At 36.6% G+C, this 25,969-nt stretch overlaps 1 protein-coding gene across 2 annotated transcripts in view; it reads left to right on the top strand.

Annotated features, from left to right (window-relative positions):
- The window catches only part of Rassf6 (Ras association domain family member 6), a 41,439-nt gene that overhangs the window by 10,030 nt on the left and 5,440 nt on the right, over positions 1-25,969 (top strand). For both annotated transcript variants that reach the window (XM_076864764.2, XM_076864766.2), the window contains 4 exons: positions 13,730-13,808; positions 16,591-16,733; positions 22,099-22,196; positions 24,513-24,697. In XM_076864764.2, coding sequence (XP_076720879.2) covers positions 13,730-13,808; positions 16,591-16,733; positions 22,099-22,196; positions 24,513-24,697 — 505 coding nt within the window. The remainder of the gene's footprint in view (positions 1-13,729; positions 13,809-16,590; positions 16,734-22,098; positions 22,197-24,512; positions 24,698-25,969) is intronic.

Genomic DNA, 25,969 nt, shown 5'->3' with positions numbered 1-25,969 from the left:
AGTGCTGAGGAAGCCAGTACAGGGAAATTGAAAGAGAAAGACCTTAGGGGAAAGTGAAGTCAGAGACAAAATGGGGCTAGAATGTTGGAGTTTCATAGGCTACTATTATGAGCCTTGACCTTTCTTACAAAATAAGATGAGAAGCTGAGGAAGAATATGAACACATGAGTGACAATACCAGTGTGGCCACTGTGTTAGGAACACACTGGAGAGGGAGCAAGAGTGGAAGCAGAGAATTACCATGGAGCTGATAGTCCAGGGTAGAGATGATGGTAGCTTGGACCAAGATGGCAGCAGTGGAAGTTGAAAAATTATATATATGGTCAGATTTTAGTCTGCCCTTAATAACTATGAGTTCCACATCTGGGAATTCTACCAACCTCAACTTAGAAATATTAGGAAAAAAAATGTATCTGTATTGATGATGTGCAGAGATTTTTCTTGTCATTATTTCCTAAGTAATATACCAACTATTTATATAGCACATTTATACTGTATTGAGTATTCCAAATAATTTAGAGATGACCTCAAGTCTACAGAGGTTGGTGGAGGTGATATGCAAATTCTACATCAGTTTATGTCAGAGTCTTGGGCATCTGAATATTTTGTTATCTGCTGGGGGTCCTAGAACCAATGCCCTGATCAGACAGAGGGACAGACAATATTTTAAAGGAAGGGACAATAGGATTTCCTGAAAGACTAGATGTGAGATATGAGGGAAAAAGAATAGTCAAGTATGATTGTAATGATTTTGGTCTAAACGAATGGGGTAACACTTTCTGGTATTATGAAGACACAAGAAAGAGCAATTCTGGGGTAAAAGACCAAGAATTCCTGGACATGCTACATTTGAGATTGAATACAATCACCAAGAGGATGAGTGTAAATATGAAGATTCAAGGACTAATGTTAGAAAAAGCTGAAATGAAATTGGAAAAGAAAAAACAGAAGGCAAGGCAGAAGAGCCTCCGGTGAAAAGTGGACAGAATGAATGTGGAGACTGGACAGAGAGGAAAAGCAAGTGTAGAGGGTAAAATAGAGAGAGAAGACACCACTTTGAGTCATCAAGGAAACCAAAGTATTGATGGAGATTCGCAAAAAGGGAAGTTTGAGGAGATGGGCAGTTGAAAGGCAGAAGGCCAGTGAAGGTCACAGTCACATAAAACAGAAGGAGGGGGACAGAAAGGTGCTGGAAAAGACTGAGAGATAGTCCCCTTCCCTCATTGCCTCCTCCCAAAGAGAATTACAGAAGGAAGAGAAGTGCCTCTAAAGATACCGTCTGCACCTGTGTTCCTTTTGCCTACAGGTTTTCTGTGCAATTAAAACAAATTTACTCCACTGACGGAGAGGGAAGTTTGGAGAAGAGACAGTATGTAGCCTTAGAGGCAAATGAACACCCTGTGTAGTTATTTTCCCGTTACGCAGCTCTGCTTGACTCAATTCAGCTCACAAAAGTATGATTCCCACCCTGTCCTGCCAGGACACTGCTACACCAAGGCCGCCCCTCTTGGTCTGAAGTTACCATCCTTTTCCCTTAGTCTACTTCAGCTGTGATATAGTAGCTCTCTAACTTCTATTCCCAAGGAAGCAAAGGCTTCTCTCAGTTCCATAGACCTTTCCTTATTCAGATTGGAACCTACTCTAAACTGACACCAGGCAGCCCCAATAGCAGTCCTGTTCTCCGGCTGCACTCATTGGCATTTCCATGAGCAAAGACCTCTCTTCCCTGGCAAAATTCCAAAGCAAATGTGGCAGAGAAGCCTCTATACCTTTCCTGACTCTTGTCTGCACCTGGGGGTCCTGATTCTCTTAATCCAGGCCATTTTTATGTGTATGTTTATCTTTATTCTCTAGATTCCTGGAGTTCCTTCATCTTCAGCTTTTCTAGAACAACTTCATCTTTCTCCTGTATTGAGCTACTGTTTCTATTCTCAATGGATTTATATAAAAATTCATTTGTAGCCATGACCAGCCAATGGTAACTTGTCATCCCAGAACACCACATTTCCTTCTTTTGTTTACCTGTGTAATATAGTGTGAACTTATCTCTTGCTTCCACTGGAGTAGACACATATCCATATATTGGTACTCACCATGTCATATGCAAACCATAACATCTTTCTTACAAATTAGCCTTAAAACCTATATAAAAGTCTAATTTTTAATCTCTAGAAACAATTTTATAAGTATTTTCTGGTAATTAGCAATATAAGAGAAAGAAGACTAACACATTTTGAGAACCTATGTGCATCCCCATTTTATTCTTGCAGTGGAAATTATTTGGAGGATATTTCCAAAGAACAATCTGAGATCAGTGACCTTTATTTAGTGTCATATTCTGAATTGGCATAACGAAGGACTTGTAGTTTGTCTTCTGTAATCCAGAGCCTCTTTCAGGCTCTCAGATCCATGTGTTAATTAGAGCTCCAAATGTGAAGTAAAAATATCGTAGCACAATTCCCCAAACACCAGACTTGAGGACAGTGTTTCTGCAGTGTGGTCCATGGTACCACTTCCACATCAGATGCTTGCTAATGATACAGATCCTGGGCTCCATTCCCAAATCAATCAGGTGATGCTGATACATTCTGAAATCTGAGAACTTCTCAGAGGAAAAAAGGATTAAAGTTCTCAGAACTTCTGACCTCTTGACATCAACAACATTCCTGGAACCAGAAGAAATCTCTGCAAAACTTTAACCAGAAATTATAACAACGCCACTGGCCAATTCTCATACCCAAACTACCACAAATCTTGCAAACATTACCCCGCTCCAACACACACACACACTCATTTACTTTTAAGTAGTTTTGCAACTCTCTATGTGTTCTGTTTTGTAGTAAACAAGGTAGAAATGATCAGTCTATTAAGGTATTTTCATTTTTCTGCACAAAAATACATGAAAACAACAGAAATTAATAATATAATAAAATCTATGTATTGAAAATTTCTTTCAGCAAGTTTCATGAGCATTATATATGATCATTAAGTTAAGAGGTCCTGATATTAATGGCATTGTAGGCAGCATAATATTTGTGTCTTACTCCTGGATGAGCATTTTCTGAGGGTAGAAAGTTCCTGGCTGAAGGGTGTTGGCATTGGTTAGCTTCATGCTTAAGTGACAACGATTCCATTTGCTGTTTCATTACCTGGAGTCATCACTGCTCTGCTGCTTCAAATGGCAAATACTCTAACCTAAAAAAAAAAAAAAAAAAAAAAAAAAAAAAAAAAAAAATTGGTTCTGTGTATCTGCTTTCATAGCATTTAATTTCAGGTAGTAGGCTGAAATCAGGGCACAGGTGCATAAATGCTAGCTCTGTGTTTAAAAAACAAACACAAACACAAAACAAAACAAAACCCAGAAGTTCCAATCCAGTTTCAAATGCACAGATCTGATTTCACTCTCAGAACTTGACTTTTTCTGCTGCTTAGGAACATGATATAAACCCTTGGAGGTTTGACTCTTCTGTCAGCAGCTTGAAAGTCACACATGCATTCCTGTCTTTAGTGAATACATTTAATTAGCATGATGTAATAAATTTTAGCAGAAAGTGCTTTATTCCAAACAGTTTATTTTTCCAAGCACGTTGGCCAGAACTCTTTGCTGAAACAAAAGAACCAGCCACCTGCACCTCAAAGTACAAATTAAACACAAAGAGCCAGTGTTCAGGAGGCCACCTCCTACCTTGCCCTTAGAGGCAGAGGGCAGCATTTGGCAGGTTCCATCTCCAGGGTCTTCTCCTGATCAAAAGAATAAAAGCAAACTGTGCAGGAGTCAGTGTCAGCCAGTTCTGAAGGCAGGGTTATGAAGAGGGCATCACTGTCCTGCAAAACCTTGGATCTCTGTCTTTAACAAAGCTAGTGGAGACCTCTCTGACATACTTTTATAAGGAGTCAAGATTCAAAATAAGCCAGAAACAAAGGGTCTGAAACATGTGCTTGGAACTGTTTCCTTTTAAATTTAGTTCTTTTTTCTACATGAGAAACTGTTTTTTTTTTTTAAATTTATATTACTCATATCTGGTTATCCAGTGAAAATAAATTATAAAAAGCTGGCTAGCACATGTTACTATGTCATAGAAGGTCAATAACATCACTCACAGATATGTGGGAAAAGGATAGTATTAAGCTTTCTTTATGTCCAATATTTTCCAATAAACATATTGTCAATAATCATTAAGGATAGCAATATGACAAAAACCTATTGTATAATCTATTATTCCCAGTAAAATTTACCTACTACACATTGCCTATGTTATCACTTCAGTCAATGGAAAAACAATAGCTCTTTGCAAGATAGATGAAATGTTTCCATAGAAAGTCTGATGAAGTCAAAATTCAAAGACTTCAGAGTATATTACATGTATGGAATTCACCTGAATTTCTGGATGTGTCTCTACACTGATTAAATATTTTTGACCCTATTAGTAGGTCAGGATTCGTTTTTCTATATTTTATTCCCTAATCAAATGATTTTTGAGAGCATATCATAAGCCAGAAACTGGATTAGTATTCAGTTTTGAGAAAAACAGACAAGGAGCCAACTCTTACTGTGTTTACAGTCTGAAGTTGCAGATTTCAATTTTGAGCTTCTAGCAGAATCACCTAGAGGACTTGTTAAAATAAGGAGTGCTGGGCCCCATCCCCAGAGTGTCTAAGCCACTTGGTCTGGCATTGGTGAGTATTTGCAGGTCTAAGCAGGGGCTGTGGTCTGGGGATAACACTTTAAGAACTGCAGGTTTGAAGGCCCAAGACAAACTGAGATACATATTCTGGAGGACCCCACCTAAACACAGGGATCTAGGATAGTTTCTCCCTAGAAATTTTGTTTCTACTGAGATCTGAATAGGGAGGGAGCTAACAAGGTTCAGGGGAGCTGGTGGGAGTGTATTCCTGACATGGGGAAGTCTCCCTCTATTCCTTATGGTCATAGACCACAGAGTATCAATGAGTGAAATGTGCCCAGGCTGGCCATGGTGCAGGACACAAGGGAATGTCTCTTAAAAGATGGCTAAATAGGAAGGCAGAAGAGGGACCCCTCAGGGCTTTATATGCTGTGATAGAATTTAGGGGGTTTGTCCCAAGAGCAGCAGAAAGACTTATGTTTAAGGATGCTAAGCAAAGCAGATGGTGTGATTAGACGTGTTCTGTATTCTCTAGATATAACGTAGGCAATAGATGGAGGACACAGAATAGAAACAATGGGTTGATTAATATATTTTTTGTCAGAAATAGGAAGAATCAGGGGCCAGAGTCATGGACAGCAAAGGCAAGAGCCAGTGGGTGGAAGAGGCCATGTGACAGGAAAGCTCCTGTCTCCGGCTCATGCTCACACTGATGACTCTGAGAATCACTGGCCACTCTTGTGTTAAGTAACAGTCCCAGAGGTCCATGAGGCTGGAAGGCATATCAGTAGAATAAGTGAAAGACTTCATTAAACAAAAGAGGCAGATCGTTTCCCCTCCCAAGGGAACAAGGGGCATCAGACTGTGAAGCCAGACAGCCATCTTCCACCTGCACAATAGCCCTAGCTCTCCATATGCAAAGGGTGTTGTCTTACAGCATGCTTGCCTCTGCTTCAGCAATAACTAGCTCGGTGTGGGGCATTTCTGTTTACTTTTCAATTGGCTTTAAAAAAAAAAAAAATCTAAAAGGCTCACATTGGAAAAACTTGAAATATAAGAGTAAACCATGGAGGAAAGAGAAGCAAGATCTAAGTACCAGTTAGGTACCAGTCTACTTGCTCCGTTCTCCCACTTCTATCCTCTACACAGCCAGTCCAATCAACTCCACTTCCAAAATTCAACTACCTTTCACCATCCAGTCTAAGTTTCCATTATCTCTACCATTCCCTACCCCTGCAGACCATTCTCCCCCATAGGTCAGAACATCTCTCTGGGATGTAAATCACACCTACCTTCTTAAACTTCAGAGGTTTTCTGCTGCACTTGGAGTAAGATGCAAACTCCTTGTGTAGGCTCTAAGGCCTAGAGGGCCTTTATAACCTCATCTGAACCACTTTTTACTTCTTTCTTTCCTTTAAACATGCCAAGCTTAGTCCTGCATATAAGACACGACAGTTCCATCACTGCCTGCCTGGAAACTCTCTCTCTGACTCTTTGTGGCTGGCTCCTTTCCATTATTGACATTCCAGTTTAATATTTCAGACTTCCTCTAAAATGTCACCTTCCTTAGTGCTATATCACATAAGCCTGTTTTATTATTCTCATCAAATTTATTCCTCTATAAAATTGTTTATTTGTTCTTTTGTTTTCTTTTCTCATCCTCTTTTAGAAAGTGAATCTTACCACTGCAGGAGCCTAGGTTTTTTTGTTGTTTTTTTTTTTTTTTTTTTAACATTACTGATCCCTAGCATCTGTTTTATTGTCTGTTATATAGTAATTCCTTAGTAAAATTCAGTTGAATATAAGTATGGAAATGACTAGCCTCAAAAAACTAAGCATTGGTATGACTTCACATGTGTCACCCTGAATGAAATACTGTTTCAACATAAAGGGGCAGGTGATTACCTACCTAGTGCTGCTATTCTAATGTAAGAACAAGTTTCTACATTGATTACTAGTGTTCATTTTAGTTCTATTTAGAATGACCACATATCTAAAACTGCAGTCTGTCAGTAGAAAACTTCCTGTCCTTAAAATATATATATACATATATATATATATATATATATATATCACCTAGTTTCTCAGTGACCTGAGATGGAAAAGAGTGGAATACAAAGTGTGGCTCCTGAACTAGTAGCACCAGAACCCGGCAGACCTGTTAGAGATGCATGTTGTCAGTACCTACCTCAGACCTACTGAAACCAAGGATGCAGCTCAGCAGTCTGAGTTTCAATAGTCCTTTGAGTGACTCTGATGCTAGTTCAAGTTTGAGAACCACATATCTAACTTGAGTAGATGTACACCTGGAATTCATGTTGTCTATACATTCAGGGGCACATCATGCTCCTGTAGTTTTCAAATAGGACTTTCTTACCCACTGAATGTTTCTCAATCAGTTCCCTCCCAAACAATCACCTACAACAAGAAACAAATTTGCATTTATCCAAAGTTCAAGTTTCTACTTTGGATTACTATCAAAATATAAAAATTGGTACTGATTCGTGAATGCATCAGGGCCATGAATCAGAGCCTGCTTCTGCCTTTCTGGGGCCAGGAGAGAAGAGAATAGGGCAGAGCCTTTCCTCACCCTCTTTCCTGTCCACTAGCTTCATAAGCTGCTCTGAGGACAATGATGTCAGCTGCTTATGGCAAAGAAAAATGAGGTCTGATGTGGCAGCAGCTCATTGCATGTGCCAATTGGAACAACAGGTTGTGCATTTAAATTTTTTTTTCCTTTAAACTTTAGGAGCCAAATATTAAGGGAAAGGGAAGAGATAAGTACATCCTCTCATTTAAGGTTGAAAAGCATGTTAGGTACTAAAATTTCAAATTTTGATATTTACCCTTATGAAAGGGTCCTCTGAAAAATGACCAGATATCAGATCTGGAGTTCATTTCTGCTTTCTTCAGAAGCACTAGCATTAAAGAAGAAAGTCATGCTATCTTTGTCTCTTCATTTTTACTCCCCTGTCCATGCCTTACTAACAACTAGTGACACTGTTTCAATTTGCTATAACTCCTGTCCAAGTAGAAGTTTACATAAAAAACATTTTGGGTATTTGTTTGTCTGCTCACTAGAGGCTAGGGCAGATCACTTCAAGTTTCTTTTAATACTGGGGCCTTCTTCCTTAATCTTTAATCCTTTTGCTCTTTCTGAGTCCTAGGAGTTGAGTACCTGAGTGAAGACGAGACTTCTGTCCATCAGTTGGCCCAAATGCCATTTCTACAGGGGCAATCTTGAAAAAATGAATGTCCTAGAAAATACAAAAGTTTTAAAATGACCCTAAGCAGCCAGAGAGTGTTTATGTGTTGGGAATGAGACAAGTATGGTTTAATTACCTTGTTGATTAGATCACAAATAGACTGCAGGAAATCCCCAGGTTCTTTTTCTTAACAATCATCAGCACTGAAGGAGTTAAGGTCTAAGGCTAGAAATGCGTAGAACGTAGAACGGCAGAGTAAACAAATCGAAGGTTCTGCCATCCCAACCACCATCATAATTAATGATACTCCAGCAGAGTTGCTAGGAAACTTCCTTTTCAAAGAGGCAGCCCCTTTGACACAGATGCCCCTCTCCTGGGTTTTGAAGTCAGGAAAGTTAAACAAAATGTGAAGCTCCCTGATAATTTAGGATTTGCATTTTTACTTTGGTCAAGATAGCCCTCCTCACCCCAGCTTCTCAGCTTTCAGCCTTTGGAATCCAATCCCTTCATTTGCAATGGAAATGTGAATAACCCACTTGGCTGGCTAAGGAAGGTCTCTGCCCAGATGGAAAACATTCTTCCTGATCAGTGGAGCCTGGATGAAGCCAAGGGCAAGAAGATCCGTGCCACAGCTGCTTATAGAAGAGGGGCTGCCAAAGTTTGCAATTTCATTTCCAAGATTTGAGTGGACAGTAATGAAGGATAAAGAGGGAATTCTGCCTCTGCTTGCAGACATCTGTAATGTGGAATGAGGGTTTGTCTTGACAAATGGCTTAATGACAAGGCTTTATTTATTCTTTTCTGTTGTCCTGATTCCACCTTAAAAGCATTTAAAAAGGCAAAAGTTTGTACTGGTTTTTTTGGTTGTTAAATTATGAAAAAATAAAAAGAAAGTGTGACATACTTACTACATAGTTTGGAAAGTATACAGAATTACAACACACAAAAATCACAAATTTAATCCCAGCAAATACTCACCTTGTTAACTTTACTTGTATAGTTAGTTCATAGTTATTTATAAAAACAGAAAATTTTAAACTCACCTTTAACATGAGTAGCTAACATGAACTTGTTGAATCATCTCATTGCTAAAAATTTAACATCATGAACAAAATCCAAGGCTGGGGGTAGAAAAACTAAATGTGCAAAAGAATAAGTAAATGTTTTATTTTGCCTTAGTTTTTTTTTTTTTTTGTTGTTGTTGTTGTTGTTGTTGTTGACACTACTCTAGGAGAAAGTTTTGGGTTTCTGCTCTAAACATGGCAACACACACAGCAGAATGCTGTTCCTAATGCTGCTGTCACTATGTAGCTCGTCTTGAACCATGAACATTTTTCAGCAAGTCTCCAAGAAGCAGAAGTAGCAAACTCAGGAAGGTCAGCCAAGTGTAGCAAAAGGCGAAATATGCCTTTGGTGGCCCTGGGTAGTCATATTTCTCCTGAAGTTTATTTACATCATTTAGCAGCCTTTGAAATTTGTGTTGGGTTATCTACCACATGTGATATTTGTGTTTTGCCCATAGTAGGTCTAAATTTTTAAGAAGCAAGAGTGGAACAGTGGTTTTTAATTTCAAGGGAAGAAATAGAATTGCCATTTAATTATGTTGCTAATCATTATAAAAACAAGAAGAAAAACTCTTACTACAACTGATATTTGACATAGATGTGAGGCATGATTCAATTCCATTTATCATCATGTCCCATGCTCAGGTTTTTTACAGGTTTATATAATCAAATAAAAATTGTTTCTTCTAGACAGCTAAAGAGCCTGAATGAGATTGGAGAACTCATTTCTCATTGAATGTATTATTCATGGCAAACATCAGAATGTGGTGGTTCCCATCTGTTGAGCAGCTGCATTTCAAGCCACAGTACAAAGTACACCTGAGCATTTTATGGTTTGTTCTGGGTCCACTATTACTCATTAAAACCAAACAGGAGCTTAAAAGAACAGAGGCTCTGGGATTTCCTCCATCCCTCCCTACACCTGCCACCCAGTGGCAAGTCTCTCCTAGAATAGCTCTCTGGAAGAGGCTCTGATGATGAATTCTGAGCATCCATCAGAATCCTCTCCTGTACAGCCAGTGTCAGAGTGCCAGCTTCTATCCTAAGAGAAGCTTATGAGTCTGTGCATTATTTAGAAATTCAGTATATATGGAAGTTTGGCATTCCTCAGGTAAAAACACCATGTCCATGATAGAGTGGGTGATGATTTTTTAAAAATCCTTAAATGTTGTGATAGGATATTTTGTGTTTCAGAGAAAAGGGATCTTTTCTTAGGAAATCAGTTTTTTTATGTGTCACGTGTAAAGTATGTTTGAACCTCATGTGCATTTCCTCATGTCTAATTCTATAACTTCTAGAAATCTCAAGTTTATAAACTGAGAATACCAGAAACCATTTTGACCCTTTGTTAGAGCAACTGAGCAGCCTGTACTAAGCAGCTGGTCTATGCTGGGTGGGGAACTTTTTAGGGGTTGAGGGAGAAAGATGCACAGATTTTTTTTCTTTTATGGGAGGGGGTCCATTTAAGTGGCTCTGAAATTTCTGCTGAAATTAATACTGACATACCCTACTAGCATATATTAAATCAGTGTCCCCTTTTTATGACAAGAAACTACCTTGATAATATTTTAAATCTCCTAATTATAAATTCTTATGCTATACTTACTTTAGGTTTCTTCCAGACTTTAGGTCCTTCCATATATGTGGGACATCCCATCGTCTTTCCATGGAACATCAGCCTTACTCCTACACCTCTGTCCAAATGTTGAAATATTCTCACTCACTCTACTGCCACCATCTTGTTTTATGTTGAAATCCAGCTTCCACACACTACCAAGTGGGTTTACCATCATCCTATTTTTATATTGCCTAAAATCTTCCCTAGCTGCCCATGTCCTATAGAATGAAGTTTAAGTTTCTCAAGATGCTTCTTGGTGCTCATTGCTCACTATTCCCCACTTCACATGTCATACTCTTAGATTCTCAACTCTCTGAGCTTTCTTCACAAACTATAGAAATAATGATATGTTGTGCATGTTGTTTCCCTTGCCTAATGAGCTCTTGACACTCTTCTTGTTATCATCCATCAAGGTTCACAGTAGGTAGTATCAGCTCTTACCCTCTTTCTACATATGAATGAGGCTCCTCAACTGTGCTTTTACAGTGACCCCATGTGAATGAATGACCATTTGTGTGGGCCTTCTGTTATCAGGCATAATTAAAATTAGTCAGCAGACACAGGTGATCAATTTGACAGTAACTCTTCAGCTCCTCATACCTCCAGTTGCCAGCAAGTCAATTTAGAATGTTATGGGCACATTTGATTCCCAGTGTTATATTCGACCTGCTGTTCCATCAGGTATATAAAACAATCATCTTCAAGTCTGTCTGATAACACACATACAATTACAAGACATTTTTGGAATATTTCTACCATTGCTATTGATGTTTACAAGACTTCTGAATTTTCTAACCCCTCACTCTATCTTACACCATTAATGTACCTAATTTTATTTTAATACTTGAGTTTACTGAACTCTAATCATCTCTTATACTCCAAAATCTTTCCAAGTGCTATTTATACTCAATAAAAAAAGATCCTACTTGTGGTAGGAAAATATGGAAGACTTCTGTGGTGTCCAGTTACCATGTGTTATACAGTGGAACATCCATTGGCAGGCTTTTCCTGCAATGGGCAAGATTATAAATATTTTAGGTTTTGTGGACCACACAGTGGTTATCATAACCACTCAACTCTGCAATTATAGCAGGAAAGCAGCCATATAGACAATAAGCAAACAAATTAGTGTGGCTAGCCTTCCAATAAAACTTTATTTACAAAACCAGGCAGCCCAACACCACAGTTTGCTAACTCCCTGGGTCATTTGGAGACTCATTTCAGTGGAAAACTTTTAGTCAGATTCTGTTTAGGAACAGAAACATTTTCCAACTATACAAAGTCCTGGGGAAAATGCTTTGAAGGAGACTTGTGCTATACCATGTTATGAAATTTTTTCAGAAGCCGAAGCTGAGGGAATAAGATTATGTAAAAGTTCATTTGCTTTCATAACAACCCTCACAGCTCAGCATATCAGGATTACATCCCAAGTGAAACTGAAGTTTCTGTGTGATGCTCTAGCACTAAATAATGAGAGCCATAAAAGTGCTCAGAGGCTCTTTAGAAGTAGTGCATTTTTTTTAGCAAATATCCCACAGTAATGACCCTGAGGGAAGAAAAATCAGTGCACCCAGTGATATTTAGAATAGAAATATTCATTAACATTAAAAATTTAGAGTAACCCTGTTGGGAAATGAAACAGCAGCATGGAGGACTTCTGGAGAATCTTTTCATGTGGTAATTGTATGGAGGGTATCGATCCTTGGAAATGTGCACACTGAAAATTCCAAGCAGGAAAAATCCAGTACAGAATGTATGCTCATATGATTTCTAACATGAAAAATCAATGTATATGAATTTTGTCTTTTAATATTCAGTTACTATTGATTGCATAAGAGCACACTATGATCAAGCTTCTGTTCAAAGCATGGAGAACATAGCAGTGAACAAAAGAGACCAAACTGCTTGCCCTCATGGAGCCAATGGGCTTAGGAGAAGGAGACACATATTTGGGGATCAAAGGGATTTTTGACAGTTGAAGTACTTGGAATTTTAATGTCATGCAATTTTTGCCTATAAAAGATGCTTCTTTGTCACTGTCTTTTAGGAAGAGAATTTGTTGATAATTTTATTTAATCAGAATTTGTTGAATTCCTACTATGTGCCAAGTGAAAAAAATAAAGCAGACAAACCCTCTACCCTCACAGAGCTATGCTCTAGTGGAGAAGGCAGAGCATAAGATAACTAAGTAAAATTTATAGAAGGTTAGATGATGACTCAGGGCAGAGGCAAAGGAGGTAAAGGAGGCAAACAGGATCTGAAATGATGGGAAAAGGCAAACTTTTCAGATTCGGTAGTCAAGAAAGACTCTTGAAAAGGATACTTTTGATTAAATAGTTAACTAATGAATGAGTGATGTGATAGTGGGGAAGGGCATCATTCTGCGCAAAGGGATCTGCAAGTTCAAAACCTGAGATGGGAGTGTGCCTCAAGAACATCCAGGGGGCCTAAAACTGCATATAGTAAGTGAAGGAAAGAGCAGTAGGAAGTGAGAGGGAAGAGGTAACAGAGAGCAGATCCCATCCAGCCTTTTAATTCAATTTAAGTATGTTAGATTTTATTATGAGTAATGGGAAGCCACTGGAAAATTGTGAGCAAAGGAGAAAGATGGTCAAGTTTGCATTAAAATAATTTAAGCTGTTGAGAATACAAAATAGATAGCCTTAGGAACCCATTGCACTAACCCAGAGAGAGACAATAAACATTTAAAATGTGAGGACACAGAAGGACACAGGAGGATAGGAGTGTGGCTGGAACCTGCCACAGCCCACTTGACACTAAGGGTAAGACAACTCAGCAGCAGTGATAAATCCTTAACCCTTTCTGTAGCACCAGTGGGAAGGACAATGTGTTAGGAATATAGGTGCTAAGTTTAGCTTCGTTAAATGTCCCAAACAAAACAAAAATGTGAAACCAAATTTGTTTCATGGGCACCTCCTTCTACAGCATGCTCTCCTTACCTCACCTGCCTCAGTCATTTCCCTTGTCTGGTTTTATTTATGCATTAGCATCTTTAATGTCTGCTGATGTTCTAACAGTGCTTTGATTTTCCAAGACTTACATTAAGTTAAAGTGACAGAAAAATGAAAGATTCCATTGAACCATTTTTTTTCTAGAAACCTAGAGATAATAAATACTATTATTGCCTTTTTGCTGTTACAAAGCCTAACACCAATAGCAACAGAATGTAATATTTATTTATTTTTATTTTTTTAGGGAACAGCTTCATTCTTTATTGAAGAACTATAACATTTTTTATGGGAACCAGGAAAATTTGCATATTTTATATGGACAGGTAAGTCCATCAAAGAAATGCATCCCAGTTTGATTAACAGAAAGAAAAATACTCTGTAAATGTTCAGAGGAGTAAGGATGGGTTAGAGTCTATAACCAAGCAGCACAAGTGGTCTGGGAGAAACAAGTGAATCTTTGACCTGATTTTAATTTCTATTTTTAGACTATATCACATTATACCAGGCCTGGACATGTGTGATTTTCCAAACATTTTGGGAATAGGAAAGCATTTAAAAGTAATTTTTTTCTTATATATTTATTTTGGTTCTGGGTATTGAACCAAGGGACTTTCTACTACTGAGCTACATATGTCTCAATCCCATTTATTTATTTGTTCTTTTCCTTTTTTTTTTTTTTTTTTTTTGTGGTGCTGATGATTGAACTCAGGGCCTCATGCATATGAGTTAAGCACCTACCAACTTAGCTATATCCCCAGCCCTACCCCTTTGTATTTTGAGGCAGGGTATTACTAAGTAGCTGAGGCTGGCCTTGAACTTGTGATCCTCCTGCTTCTGCCTCCTGAGTTGCTGGGGTCATAAATGTGCACTGTCATACCCGGCTAAAAATAATTCTAATGATATATTTTCTTTATGTTTAAAAACTGGAGTGTGAATATGTTTTGAGCAGCAATTTCATTAGAAATTTATCATAATACTTTCTTACAAATGTACCAGGATATATATAAAAGGATGTTTGTTGTGACATCATTTTTAATGGAGAAAATTTGAAGATATCTGAAGCCTACCACTGAGGAGTATTCAAATAAATCACTTATAACCTCAAACTTGATTTGGTTGTTCAAATGGATAGTTAGATTCTGATCAATATACACCATATCATAACAACAAATTTAAAAATTTTGAACAGTATGGAAAAGTCATGAAACTAGAATGCATTTTTAGGGGTGCAACTGGCATGCTACTATACAAAGTAATCGTAAGTTTTCTTTTTTTAAATCTTTTTTTAAAATCTGAATGCTTTAGTCTCCTTAGCTGTCTGCACTCAGTCTCATATTCTAATTTGACTCTCTTCACTTCTTTACAGTTCTGGCTTCAGGGAACATTAGAATATTCTACTCCTGATTTAAACCTCCAGATTTGAGGGTGCAGCAGGGAATTTCAACCACTATGATGTGACTTAAATTTATAAGTTGTAAAGAAGGAAATTTAAAACAACACTTGTTTTAGTCAACTTTTTCATTACTGTGATTAAGGACCCAATAATACAATTGTAGAGGAGAAAAGGTTTATTTGAGGGCTCATGGTTTTAGAGGTCTTAGTCCATAAAAGGCTGGCTCCATTCATTCGGGCTCAAGGTAAGGCAGGACATCATGGCAGAAAAGTGTGGCAGAGGGAAGCAGCTCACATGGTGATCAGGAAGCAGAGAGAGAGAGACTCTACTCACCAGATACAAAATATATGCCCCAAAGCCACGCCCCCAGTGTCTCAACTTCTCCAACCATACCTACCAACCTTCAGTTACCACTCAGTTAATCCCTACCAGGGGATTAAATCACTGATTCAGTTAAGGTTCTCACAACCCAATCATCTCTTCTCTGAACCTTCTTGCATTCTCTTACACACGAGCTTTTGGGGGATACCACATCTAAACTATAACAACACTCTAGCTTTTACTACTGAACTTAAATGATTTAGTACAATTAGATATTTCAATTACCTTCCCCAAATTAATACCATCCTAAAAACATAACTAAACTCTTTATAAAGAAACATACCTAATTTTAAGTCATTTCAGCCTTATCAGCCAATGAAATAATAAGCAGTACTATTTATTGAGTAGCTACCAAATGCCTGGCCCTGTGAAATAGGGATTATTATAATGTCCATTTTTCAGAAGAGGAAACCCAGGCTTAACGGTGGTCAGCAACTTGTCCAAGGCCACACAGCTAGGAAATAGTAGAGCCAGGATCTGATTCCAGAGTCTGGAGTTGATATTGTGCTCTCAGATAAGAACTGAGTCATTTATATTTGACTAACTATTGACTTTTATAATAACAGTAGTTAATGGATGTTATAATATTTATCAGATGATCAGTATATCACTTTTCTTAGCTTTCATATTTCCCAAAGTGTTTATAACAATAATACATTAATAACAGAAAAGATATTCACATATGAAGGAGAAAAAATAGACTAGAAAGTAAGTTTTATGGGAATATTCTTTGTTCTTAATATATGCTAATTTGTTTGCATGATGTTTTCTTCTTTTGTTGTACTATTTCTAATTCAAAATGAATTTTCAAATTATATTTATTTCTTTACAAACATTTCTATGTTCTGTATCTTATGGTGTATTTCACAAGTATTATTTCACATGTTCTGCATCATTTTGTGAGTTAAATTCAGTCTCATTTAGAAATGAATAAACAGTTGCTGAGTCCCTCAATGACTTTATTCTAGGTTCTAGTTCAATACAGTTTTTAAAAGGCTTCAATTTTAAACAGTATTAGAGCATTAGAATTCCACTTAATTGAAGAAGTATAGAGTTCAGAAAGCATTCTCACGTGTTCTACCCTCTGGTGGACATGCTGTTAGCATTATAACTTGCTCACTTTGCTGGGTATAGCTGTTTTCAAAAATTGAAAAAATGTGTCAAAGATAGAATTATTTTGCAGATAAACTGAGAAGTCTAATAATTCCTTTGAGGATTTTTTTAACCTCTTAACATTTCTTATGAACTTAATTTCTATAACTTTGGTGAAAACATTTACCTTCTATAAGTAATACAGAAATAACTATAGAGACTATTGATTTCTTTCTTAGACGGAAGATGGGAAACTAATTGTTGAAGGAATGCTGGACATTTTCTGGGGAGTGAAACGACCTATACAGTTGAAAATACAAGATGACAAGCCAATCTCTTCTTTCACTATGTCAAAGTCACCAGATGTCTTTTCTAACAAAGGGTGAGCAATCTTTCATGCTTTTAATTCCTTAGATGATCTTCATAACAATTTTATTGCATGTGCTTTTACACAGCCTCATACAATACCCCAGTAACTCATGAATAAAGTGTTCAGGGCTCTTTGGAATTTGGGAATTTGTACAAGATTTCCCAATGACTATGCGACAAAACCAGACTTTATTTTACTTCCATGGATTCCAGACTTTTTCTCCCACCTGGAAGACCACAGGCTTCATTGCAAGAGACAAAGAAGAAAGGCAGAATCCAGTTATTCATGGCCTGGTCTCTAAAAAAAGGGGGAAGAGGCATAAAATTTAAATATATCCTCTCCTTGGAACAAGTCTTTTCTTGCTTTCCAGAAGGATGACTTAATTATGCTCCACCTAATTGTCCTGATCCTGCTTAACAGAGCACAACAAAGTGCATTTGAAGTTAAATAAGTACACAAAACACAGTTCTCTGTATGGATTTATGTAACTGTACCTTGAATATCAAAGTTGGGCTGATTTTTTTTATTACCCCTTACAAATTTTAGGAAATTTTATAAATATTCCCAGCAAGAATCAAACTTACAAAAGTTCCTTTCTTTTCTTCTTTTCCTTCCTTCCTTCCTTCCTTCCTTCCTTCCTTCCTTCCTTCCTTCCTTCCTTCCTTCCCTTCTCTCCTTTTGATCCTTAGCCTCATCGCCCTTTTGCATATGCCATGAGATCCTAAGCCATTTCTTCTCATCTTTCATCCTCCCATCCACTAATGGATGAGTTGGAGTTCTATCAGAGGAGAGGGTATAGAAAGAGCTGCCAAGACAATTTGCCCCAACTGATCTTTGGCCACAACTAAGGAAAACCAGGTATTATCTTGAAGGGAGTATGCTTTTCCTTTGGAGAAAATATTTAAGCCTCACCATGATTTTTACCTTTTCTCAAATATGATGCTCCAGCAATGCTGAATGTTTTGTAATTCCCTAAACATATTCTGAAGTTCCTTCCTTGCCTAACTTACTCTGCCTGGAAGTCTACCTGCTTCTCAACACCCATTTGCCTGACTTTCTTCTATCTAATCCTTTAATTCTCAGGTCAGGTCAAAAAAGCCTTCTTGATCTTTCAGTCTATGCTCAGTATAGCTGGCCACTTCTCTATATCACCTCTAGAGCATGCATTCCATAGTATTTGTACACACCTATATCCCTCTCTGCAGTGTGAGCTGCTAAATGGTACCCAACTGACCTGGAATCATCTTTGTGTTCCAGTCCCCCAGTGAGGTACTCAGAAACTGATTAAATTACTTCTTCTTTAAGTGACAGCACTGTCTCTCTGTCTGCCACTTCTTACTAGTCTTCCATTTAAGCTAAGGACTGTGGGTGGGCATAGGGTCTACTACTTATGAAAAAGCAAAAGACAAGCCACAGTCAGGCAGCCTCACGAAGCCCTACATTCATCTCCTTCAGGTACTAGATGACTGATAGTGTAACAGAGACCCTTTGAAATTAAATGTTTCAAATCACTTTTTGCTCCTGAACTTCTTCATGCTAAGAATGGAAACTGAGAAGGTACCCCTGGCCCTGGCAGGCACCAAAGAAACTGAAACTGTGACATATTTCTGACTAGCACAGCCTAGATAGATCTATATATGTACATTTCCTGAGTTTTGTTTCTAAAATCGTAACTACTTCTGTAGGACTGATGCAGCAATAAACTAGCTGCTTCTCTCCATATTTGGTCAAACTGGGTCTCATTCATTTTTACTTTTTTTTTTTATCGTTTGATTATTTTTTATGCAGGCAGGGGACCAAATCCAGCCAGCTGGGATCCAGGCAGGTTCCCTGGCTTGGCTGTTGTTAACAATAGTACTGATGATTTAAATGTCTAGGAGCATCAAATTACTCAACTTTATAAGATACAAATTCACAAAATTAGCCATTGCATTTCATATTATCTAAAAACTCATGGCAAATTTCTCTGAGCAGCTAGCTCCTTTTGATGCATTTTCATTTTTTGACTCATGAAAACTTAATAAGTGTGGTGCATTAAATTAAAGGAAGACATCAAGGAGATGGAAGGAAAGTACTTGCAATATCACAGTAAACCAACATTATTTTGAGTGGCTATCCCAAGATATTTTTTAATTTCTGAAATTCAAAATACTTGTTCCTAATACTCCTAAATTTTTGGATAACTTTCAAGAGCCCAGGTAGGCAAGGTACTATTAATGTTACTCTATATACTGAGGCAATGATACCCTTATGCTGTACCTTCTATGGAACCTATTTGAATTTTTCATTGTTTACCAGAACATTGATCTCCTATTGTTTAAAGGTGAGAAGGAATTACTTAGAAAACTACATCAGACTGTCTTTACCATAGTAATAGGACTTACTAGAATATCTGAAGTATGCTTTTGCAGAATATCAGATATTTCTGGTGGACAAGAACTAGCAGGAAACAGTGGTGTTCCTTCCGCGAACACTTAGATTCGCACACACATAAGAGCAAAATTAGATTTGGTTGTGATAAGTCAAGAATACTTGGTGAAAATTAGCTGAACATTCACACTGGAAGACAAAGCATAACTTGGAATGGCTTTTCAGTGGTCTCTGGTTCTCTCATGGGGTGCATAGCCAAACTTAGGTATCATTCTTTGTTTTAATCCAATCTTAAATGTCCTAATTCTGGTTACCACTCTGGTTGACTCATTTAAATTTTAAGCCTCTATTTGATTGTGTAAAGAAATTGACTAGCCCCTCACCCAAGGTTTTTCCAAAGGGCCTTTTTCCATTCAGGGCACCTGCAGGCAGAACTTAACACCTCTGCTCTTGCAAGAACGTGGACTTGGTATCTCCAGTGGGTGAACAAGCAGGAAAGGTCATGGCTGTTGTGTATCCAGCTGCAGGAAGGGCTGCAATTGTGTGTCTTTCAGTTCACTGTTTGAGAGAATCATCAGTCCTGTCATGCTAGTTTGTTTTAATTACGTTAAAAATGAGTCACACTGAGGAAGTAACAGTTACATAGGAATTGTAGCAACAAAAAATAAATTTGTTTGAGTTCTGACCACTTGTGATCCATTATAGACATGAATCTATGAGCAGCACTTTGATCTCTCATATCTGGGCCAAGTGTTCTCTTTGAAAATTTTCCATTCAAAAAGTAAAAATAAAAAAGAAGAAGAGGAAAAGAAAAGGAAAGGAAAGAACAGCTTCATTGAGGTTATTTTTGATTGCACTATTTTTCATTGCTATTTTTAATATTTTTTTCAAAATCAGTATTGTCATGTTTTGAACAAGTCATGGCAGAATGAGGTAAAGAATAGAAACAGGACAGGTGCATATTTGAATAGCACCAGTACTGTTTTTATTTTTATTTTTTTTTTTATCATATGGTTAGGGAAGTGCTTCTATTTGTCTATCAAATTTCTACTTCCATTTTATTTTGCAACTCATTAGGAAACCTCCTTAGAGTTTAAATTTGCAAATGGTACACATCCTGAAGTTTGGTTAGAGCAATTCAAACAGTCCTGTGTTTGGGCAAGTTAAACTATTTGATATTAAACTTCCAACCAGTTCTCTCTTGAAAACACTGGGTAACTGCCCTCAAGCTTAGTCATGTGTACAGTTGTACAGAATGGCACTCAAATTACACAATACACAGCTTAAAAGTCTTTTTTTTTTCAGATGTAGATGGTAAGGGGTAAAATAAACCAAACACTAAATATACTGAGCCATGTTTGAACTCCTGTGTCTGTGTGGCACCTTTAAACTGAAGAAGAGGACAGCTGACAAGTTTTCCAGAGTCACCAACAATTTGTATTGCTCATCACTGGTTTGGCATCCTGGGAATTCTTACATCCCCCATATGAAATACCATCAGGTTGCTTGCCCATTTAGTTTCTGCTTTTCCGTGGAATTCCATCTTTTCTACTGATTACCCTCTTTCTCTGATAACTAAACCTGCCCTTTTTTGATTATTAATCTGCTGTAGATTAGATTGGAAGTGGATAATTTTTATATAATGTGAGAATAATTAGATTCCACATTAGGACCTGAGTAGTTCTCCTTTGAGTTAAGTTATTACATGTAGTATTTGGCCTTTATATCATTTATTTTAACCAACTAACTATATTCTGGACAAGAGATCTTGCTGGAAAATTCATTAACAAATATATCAGGATTGTGTTATCTATTTCTTATGCCTATTGTGAGATGAATTGATAAAATAGCTGGAAAAGAGTTCTGAATAATTCAGAAGTCAAGGAAAAACAAGAATGATTTTTTTTTCACATTCTCTACCATTAGTATTAATAGGTTTCCCTCCACATACTCTATCAATGACATTTTGGTAGTGTTAATGTCACGTACTCCCTAGGGTGAATATATTTTTGTTCATAATACACAGATATTATGGAAGATGTCCTTATTGGGACTAAGACTGTTTCCATAAATAACAGTGTTCATTTCCCCAAGAGATTCAGGAATATGTGGATCTCAGTTGTGCTTAACCCATGGAAATGGATTCAGATGATAGTGATGAAGATGAAGACAATTCTGATAAGTTTTAGATATATACTAAGTATGTATCATACTCACATTAAGTATTATTCAGGACACCATTTCAAGAACTTTATATGAATTAATTCATTTAATCAGTACAGGCACCCCATCCTATCTCATACCATCACCTTCTCCATTTTACAGATAACACTAAGGCCAAGAAATGATAAGTAACTTGTTTAAGATCAGATAAATAAAATAAGTGTTAGCCTGCTGCAAAAATAAGCAGGTTTCATTTACTCAGGGCACCAGAATACATAGAAAATTTCTATATTCCAAAATAAAGCATAATTTTCTACAGAAAGAGGTTCTCATACATTTTCCTCCTTTGTGTTTTTCATGTGGTCAGAGTACTATATCTTATTATTAGGCACTATATCTTATTATTTTAGAGTTACTTTACATAATAATCATTTTAATACAATGGGTATACTCAATACATATTGGTGGAATGTACACCTTTGTATCTAAATCCCCTAAGAATATAGTGAGGTATGCTTGTAAAAATGAATCATATTGGTTTTGGTCAATTACATTTGCATATATGCTTCATAGATTCTATATAACCTTGTGTTTCAGTGTATAACTGAATTATTACATTAAAGATATCAAGATGTGGCTCCAAAAAAAGTTCAGGAAGTATTTAAAACACATACCACTTTGATATGAATATAATGTTAATAGCATCAAAAATTTTTATAATTTTGAATAATATATCTGCCTACAAAAGCCTACAAGTATTATATTAATATTATAAATCTGAAAAGGATCTTGGGTTTCAATATAAATGAAATTGATGACATTTACAAGATTTATTACTTTTTAGGAGAATGACACGCTGGGGGGAATTTGATGATCTTTATCATATCAGTGAATTGGAAAGGACCCAGATTCCATTGTCTGAAGCAAGCAATTCCCAGGAAGGTCAGTATCAAAACTTGTTAATGGGGAGACTTTATTTTTAATCAGTGTAAAACCTGACTCCTAAATGTTTTTTTCTAAAGATCACTACTCAGTAAACTCTTGCCATACACACACATGCGTGCGCGCGCGCGTGCGCGCACACACACACACACACATATATGAAATAATATGAATTATAAGAAATATATACAAATAAGTATTTCTTTAAAATATCCTAGAAGCATAGTAATTTAAGTTTCTACAATATGATGTTCAAGAACCTTATTTTGCTATATAAAAATATGTTGACCTTTTAAAAAATTACATCAAGTCCCTTATGAATTCAACACCAGCTGCATGCCCCTTGATCAGCCTGAACCTAGGCTGGAAATATCAAATCCTTAGCTTTATTAGATTACCTAGAGCTAATGGTTTGAACAAAGTTTGTATTGTTAAGTGTTCACTATTTTCCCTGAAGATGAGAGCCATTTATTATTCTCATTAGCTTCATATTAGACCAAGTCCCTCAGAGCTAATATCACATTGTTTTTAGATGTTGAACATTTTAGTTAATAGATATTTAAGTAGTATTACTGCTTACAAAGAGGCAAATTATGCTATAATCACTTTTATATTTGGTAGTTATTTTAATTTTTAAAAGATAAATCTACTTAAATATCAAATGGTCTTCTATCAGACTTGAGGATCCAATGGAAAATGCCAATTCCTATGACATGTGATGTTAGTAATTGCAATAATAATGATGATTATGTGACAGTGGTAGTAATAATAATGATTATTATAGTTGTAATTTAGTGAGACTCTGCTAAGTGTCAGGCATGATATTTTATATTTTACATGGATGGTTTTTATGTACTTCTCATATATAGAGATCCAAAAAGGATTTGATAACTGAAGCTGGGGACCAGGGCAGCAGGGTTCACACACCTAAATTGGGGATTTGATATTTCCAGCCAAGGTTCAGGCTGATCAAGGGGCATGCAGCTGGTGTTGAATTCATAAGCTTACCAACAACTTCCAGTGTTTGTTTTTTAGTTTTGTTTTTAAACACTTCTTAATTCTGTTTCCTCCACTCTGTCCATAAGTTCTCAGATACTGTAACAAAATGTGATATTTTTTCCAAGTTTCCCTTATCTTTGTCTTATAGGACCTTATTATCTATAGGCCCATCCAATTATCTCTTTGAAAATCATCATTAAATCCAAAGGAATCTTAATATCCGGCACCAAAGCTACCACAAAAATCTATTTGTATTTATGCACTAGTTCCAGAGCAAGATTAAATAACTCATACCTATTTGATGGTACTCTAGTCACAATAGAAAATTATTTAAGATTCCAAAGTAAAATAGAACACAGATGGTACATGATGGCCCAGTTCTTACAGAAGAACCAATTAAGAAAATTGGAAAAAGTACTGAAAGCAGTTTTGAATCTTCTGCATCTTTAGACTAGGAATACATTGCTGCTCAGTCCAATTTCATTTAACGGTTACAGCACACCCAATAGTAACTAGGTCAGTCTGAAGCTTTACTATAATTTTATATTCTAAAATCTGGTATATGAATTGGAATGACAGAATAACCAAATTTTGACTAGAGTGTGGGTCATTGTTGAATTCACATGGCCCAATGACAAGAAACAATAGGATAGTGGTCAATTAAGGGGAAAAGCCAAATCGTATTCCTAGAATGTCTAGAAAGATTTTATGAATTATCTGATATGTTACTAGAAGACATCTGTCCAAAGCATAATGGTACTTTTGCTTTTATAAAAGATAGGAACAAAATCTTTCAAGATTCCTACATACGTTAAAAATGGCTTCTCAAGCATCTATAGAATTTTTAGGGCCAATGTCCATCTTTTCAGGAGTAAATGTAAAACCTAGATCCAGACTTGACTCCATAACTTGAAGGTGCTGTGTTCACAGAAAAGTCACTTCAACTCATCGAGCTTTATCTTACCAATATGAGATCAGATTAGTAGAATATTAAGTTTCTTCCATCTCTAATATTCTGAAATTCTATAAAATTTACTATTCACACTAAATTAACATTGAAAGAATGCTCCACCCCCAAACATGTGATTGTTGTGATCATTTCATATGAAACACAATTCACTGAGAGAATTTGCTATTTGATCAATCCCCAACAATATTTAGAAAGTAAATATGTAGACAAGTAGTGGATTGTGATGCTTTTAAACATCTAGGAAATAGCAATATTCTCAAAATTAAAGAAAACATATCCCAATCTACCTAGGATACAAGGAGATGGGCAGCTAAATGATATGGGCTTATGATCTTTATTCTTCCCAGACTATTTATCTTATCACAGCAGTACTCTGAAGCCATATGCATATGAAGAACCAGAGTCCCCATTGCTCTATAGAACCATGAGTGAAGCAGCCCTGGTAAGAAAAAGAATGAAGCCTCCAATGATGGACCGAAAAGACAGACAGAGCCATAGGGCCTCTATTAATGGACACTTCTATAACCATGAAGTGAGTGAGTCACAGTTCCATTAATGTGATTTAAAACAATGTTGTCTATTGCTCTAACAACAGTTGAATGCCACTCAATTCAACTTAAAATTTAGTGTACTAATAATAACAATGGCAGTAGTATATCTAACTTTCACTGGGCACTCCCTATGTGCTAGCTCTAAACTAAGTATTTCAAATAGATTTTTGATGAATTATCTCATTAACCTCTAGAGCTATCCTATGAAGTAGGTACAACTATTTTCTCTTCTTTACGTATGAGTTAATTGAGGTTCACAGAGGTTAAGTCATTTGTCTTAGATCACACAGCTTTTAAGTATTAGCTCTAAATTTGAATCCAGATTTGTCTGATTCCAGAACCCAAGTTATTAATCAGTGTGGTAGTTGAACTCCACCTAAGTATCAGGAATTGAGCCTGGTATTGAAAATATACCAATGGGTCAATGGATGCCTCTGCCAGCATGAAGCACAGAGCTTGCACAGGGAAATAAAAATACCAAGAGATAATGTCAGAATAATGCAAAGAATACAATGGAAGTTGGTTCAAAGGACACTTGATTGAATATTAACATTTAAATAAAAGGGAAAAGTCAGCCACAAACCTATTTATTCTAATAAATCAAACTTCTTATTTTACTTATTCTCCTTTTTAATTAATTAATCAATTTTACAGTAGAATGAATTTTGACATATAGTACACAAATGGAGTACAACTTCTTCTCTTTCTCTTTCAAGTTTGTACCTGCAACACATATTCTTGTAATGAAACGGTAGTTATGGTTTAGATAAAATTTGTCTTCTTACCTGCCACTAATGTATGCTATATTTATGTATGTCTTTCCATTAGTACTTATAAGACATTTCATTTTGCTAAAAGTAGAAAATATATTCTTCCTTCCTGATACTCAGATATTTTCATGTCATATACTTTAGTAATCATTTGTGCATTTTTAAACACATACTTTAAAAGCACTTAACTATATCAAGCACCTTCTGGACCTTCAATCAGAAATATCAACTGCTTTCTTTTTAGGTTTTTACTATAGGATTTTCTACATTATTGTTTATTTTCTGCAGCTGGGAGGCTATAAGTACTGTGTTTGGAATCCAGTGGGGGGAACCTCCCTTCTCAATCCTTTGTTCAAATTAAACTTTTTTTTTTTCTGGTTTCAATAACTATCCTCCTACCAATAAAGTAGCGTTAAGTGTTCTCCACAGCTATTTACCTACCAATTGTCCTGGTTTCTTTCTCTCCTCAGGAATTATGCTATA

The sequence above is a fragment of the Callospermophilus lateralis genome, chromosome 8 (assembly GCF_048772815.1).
Source record: "Callospermophilus lateralis isolate mCalLat2 chromosome 8, mCalLat2.hap1, whole genome shotgun sequence".
NCBI lineage: Eukaryota > Metazoa > Chordata > Mammalia > Rodentia > Sciuridae > Callospermophilus > Callospermophilus lateralis.
This window is presented reverse-complemented; position numbering and strand designations above follow the sequence as displayed.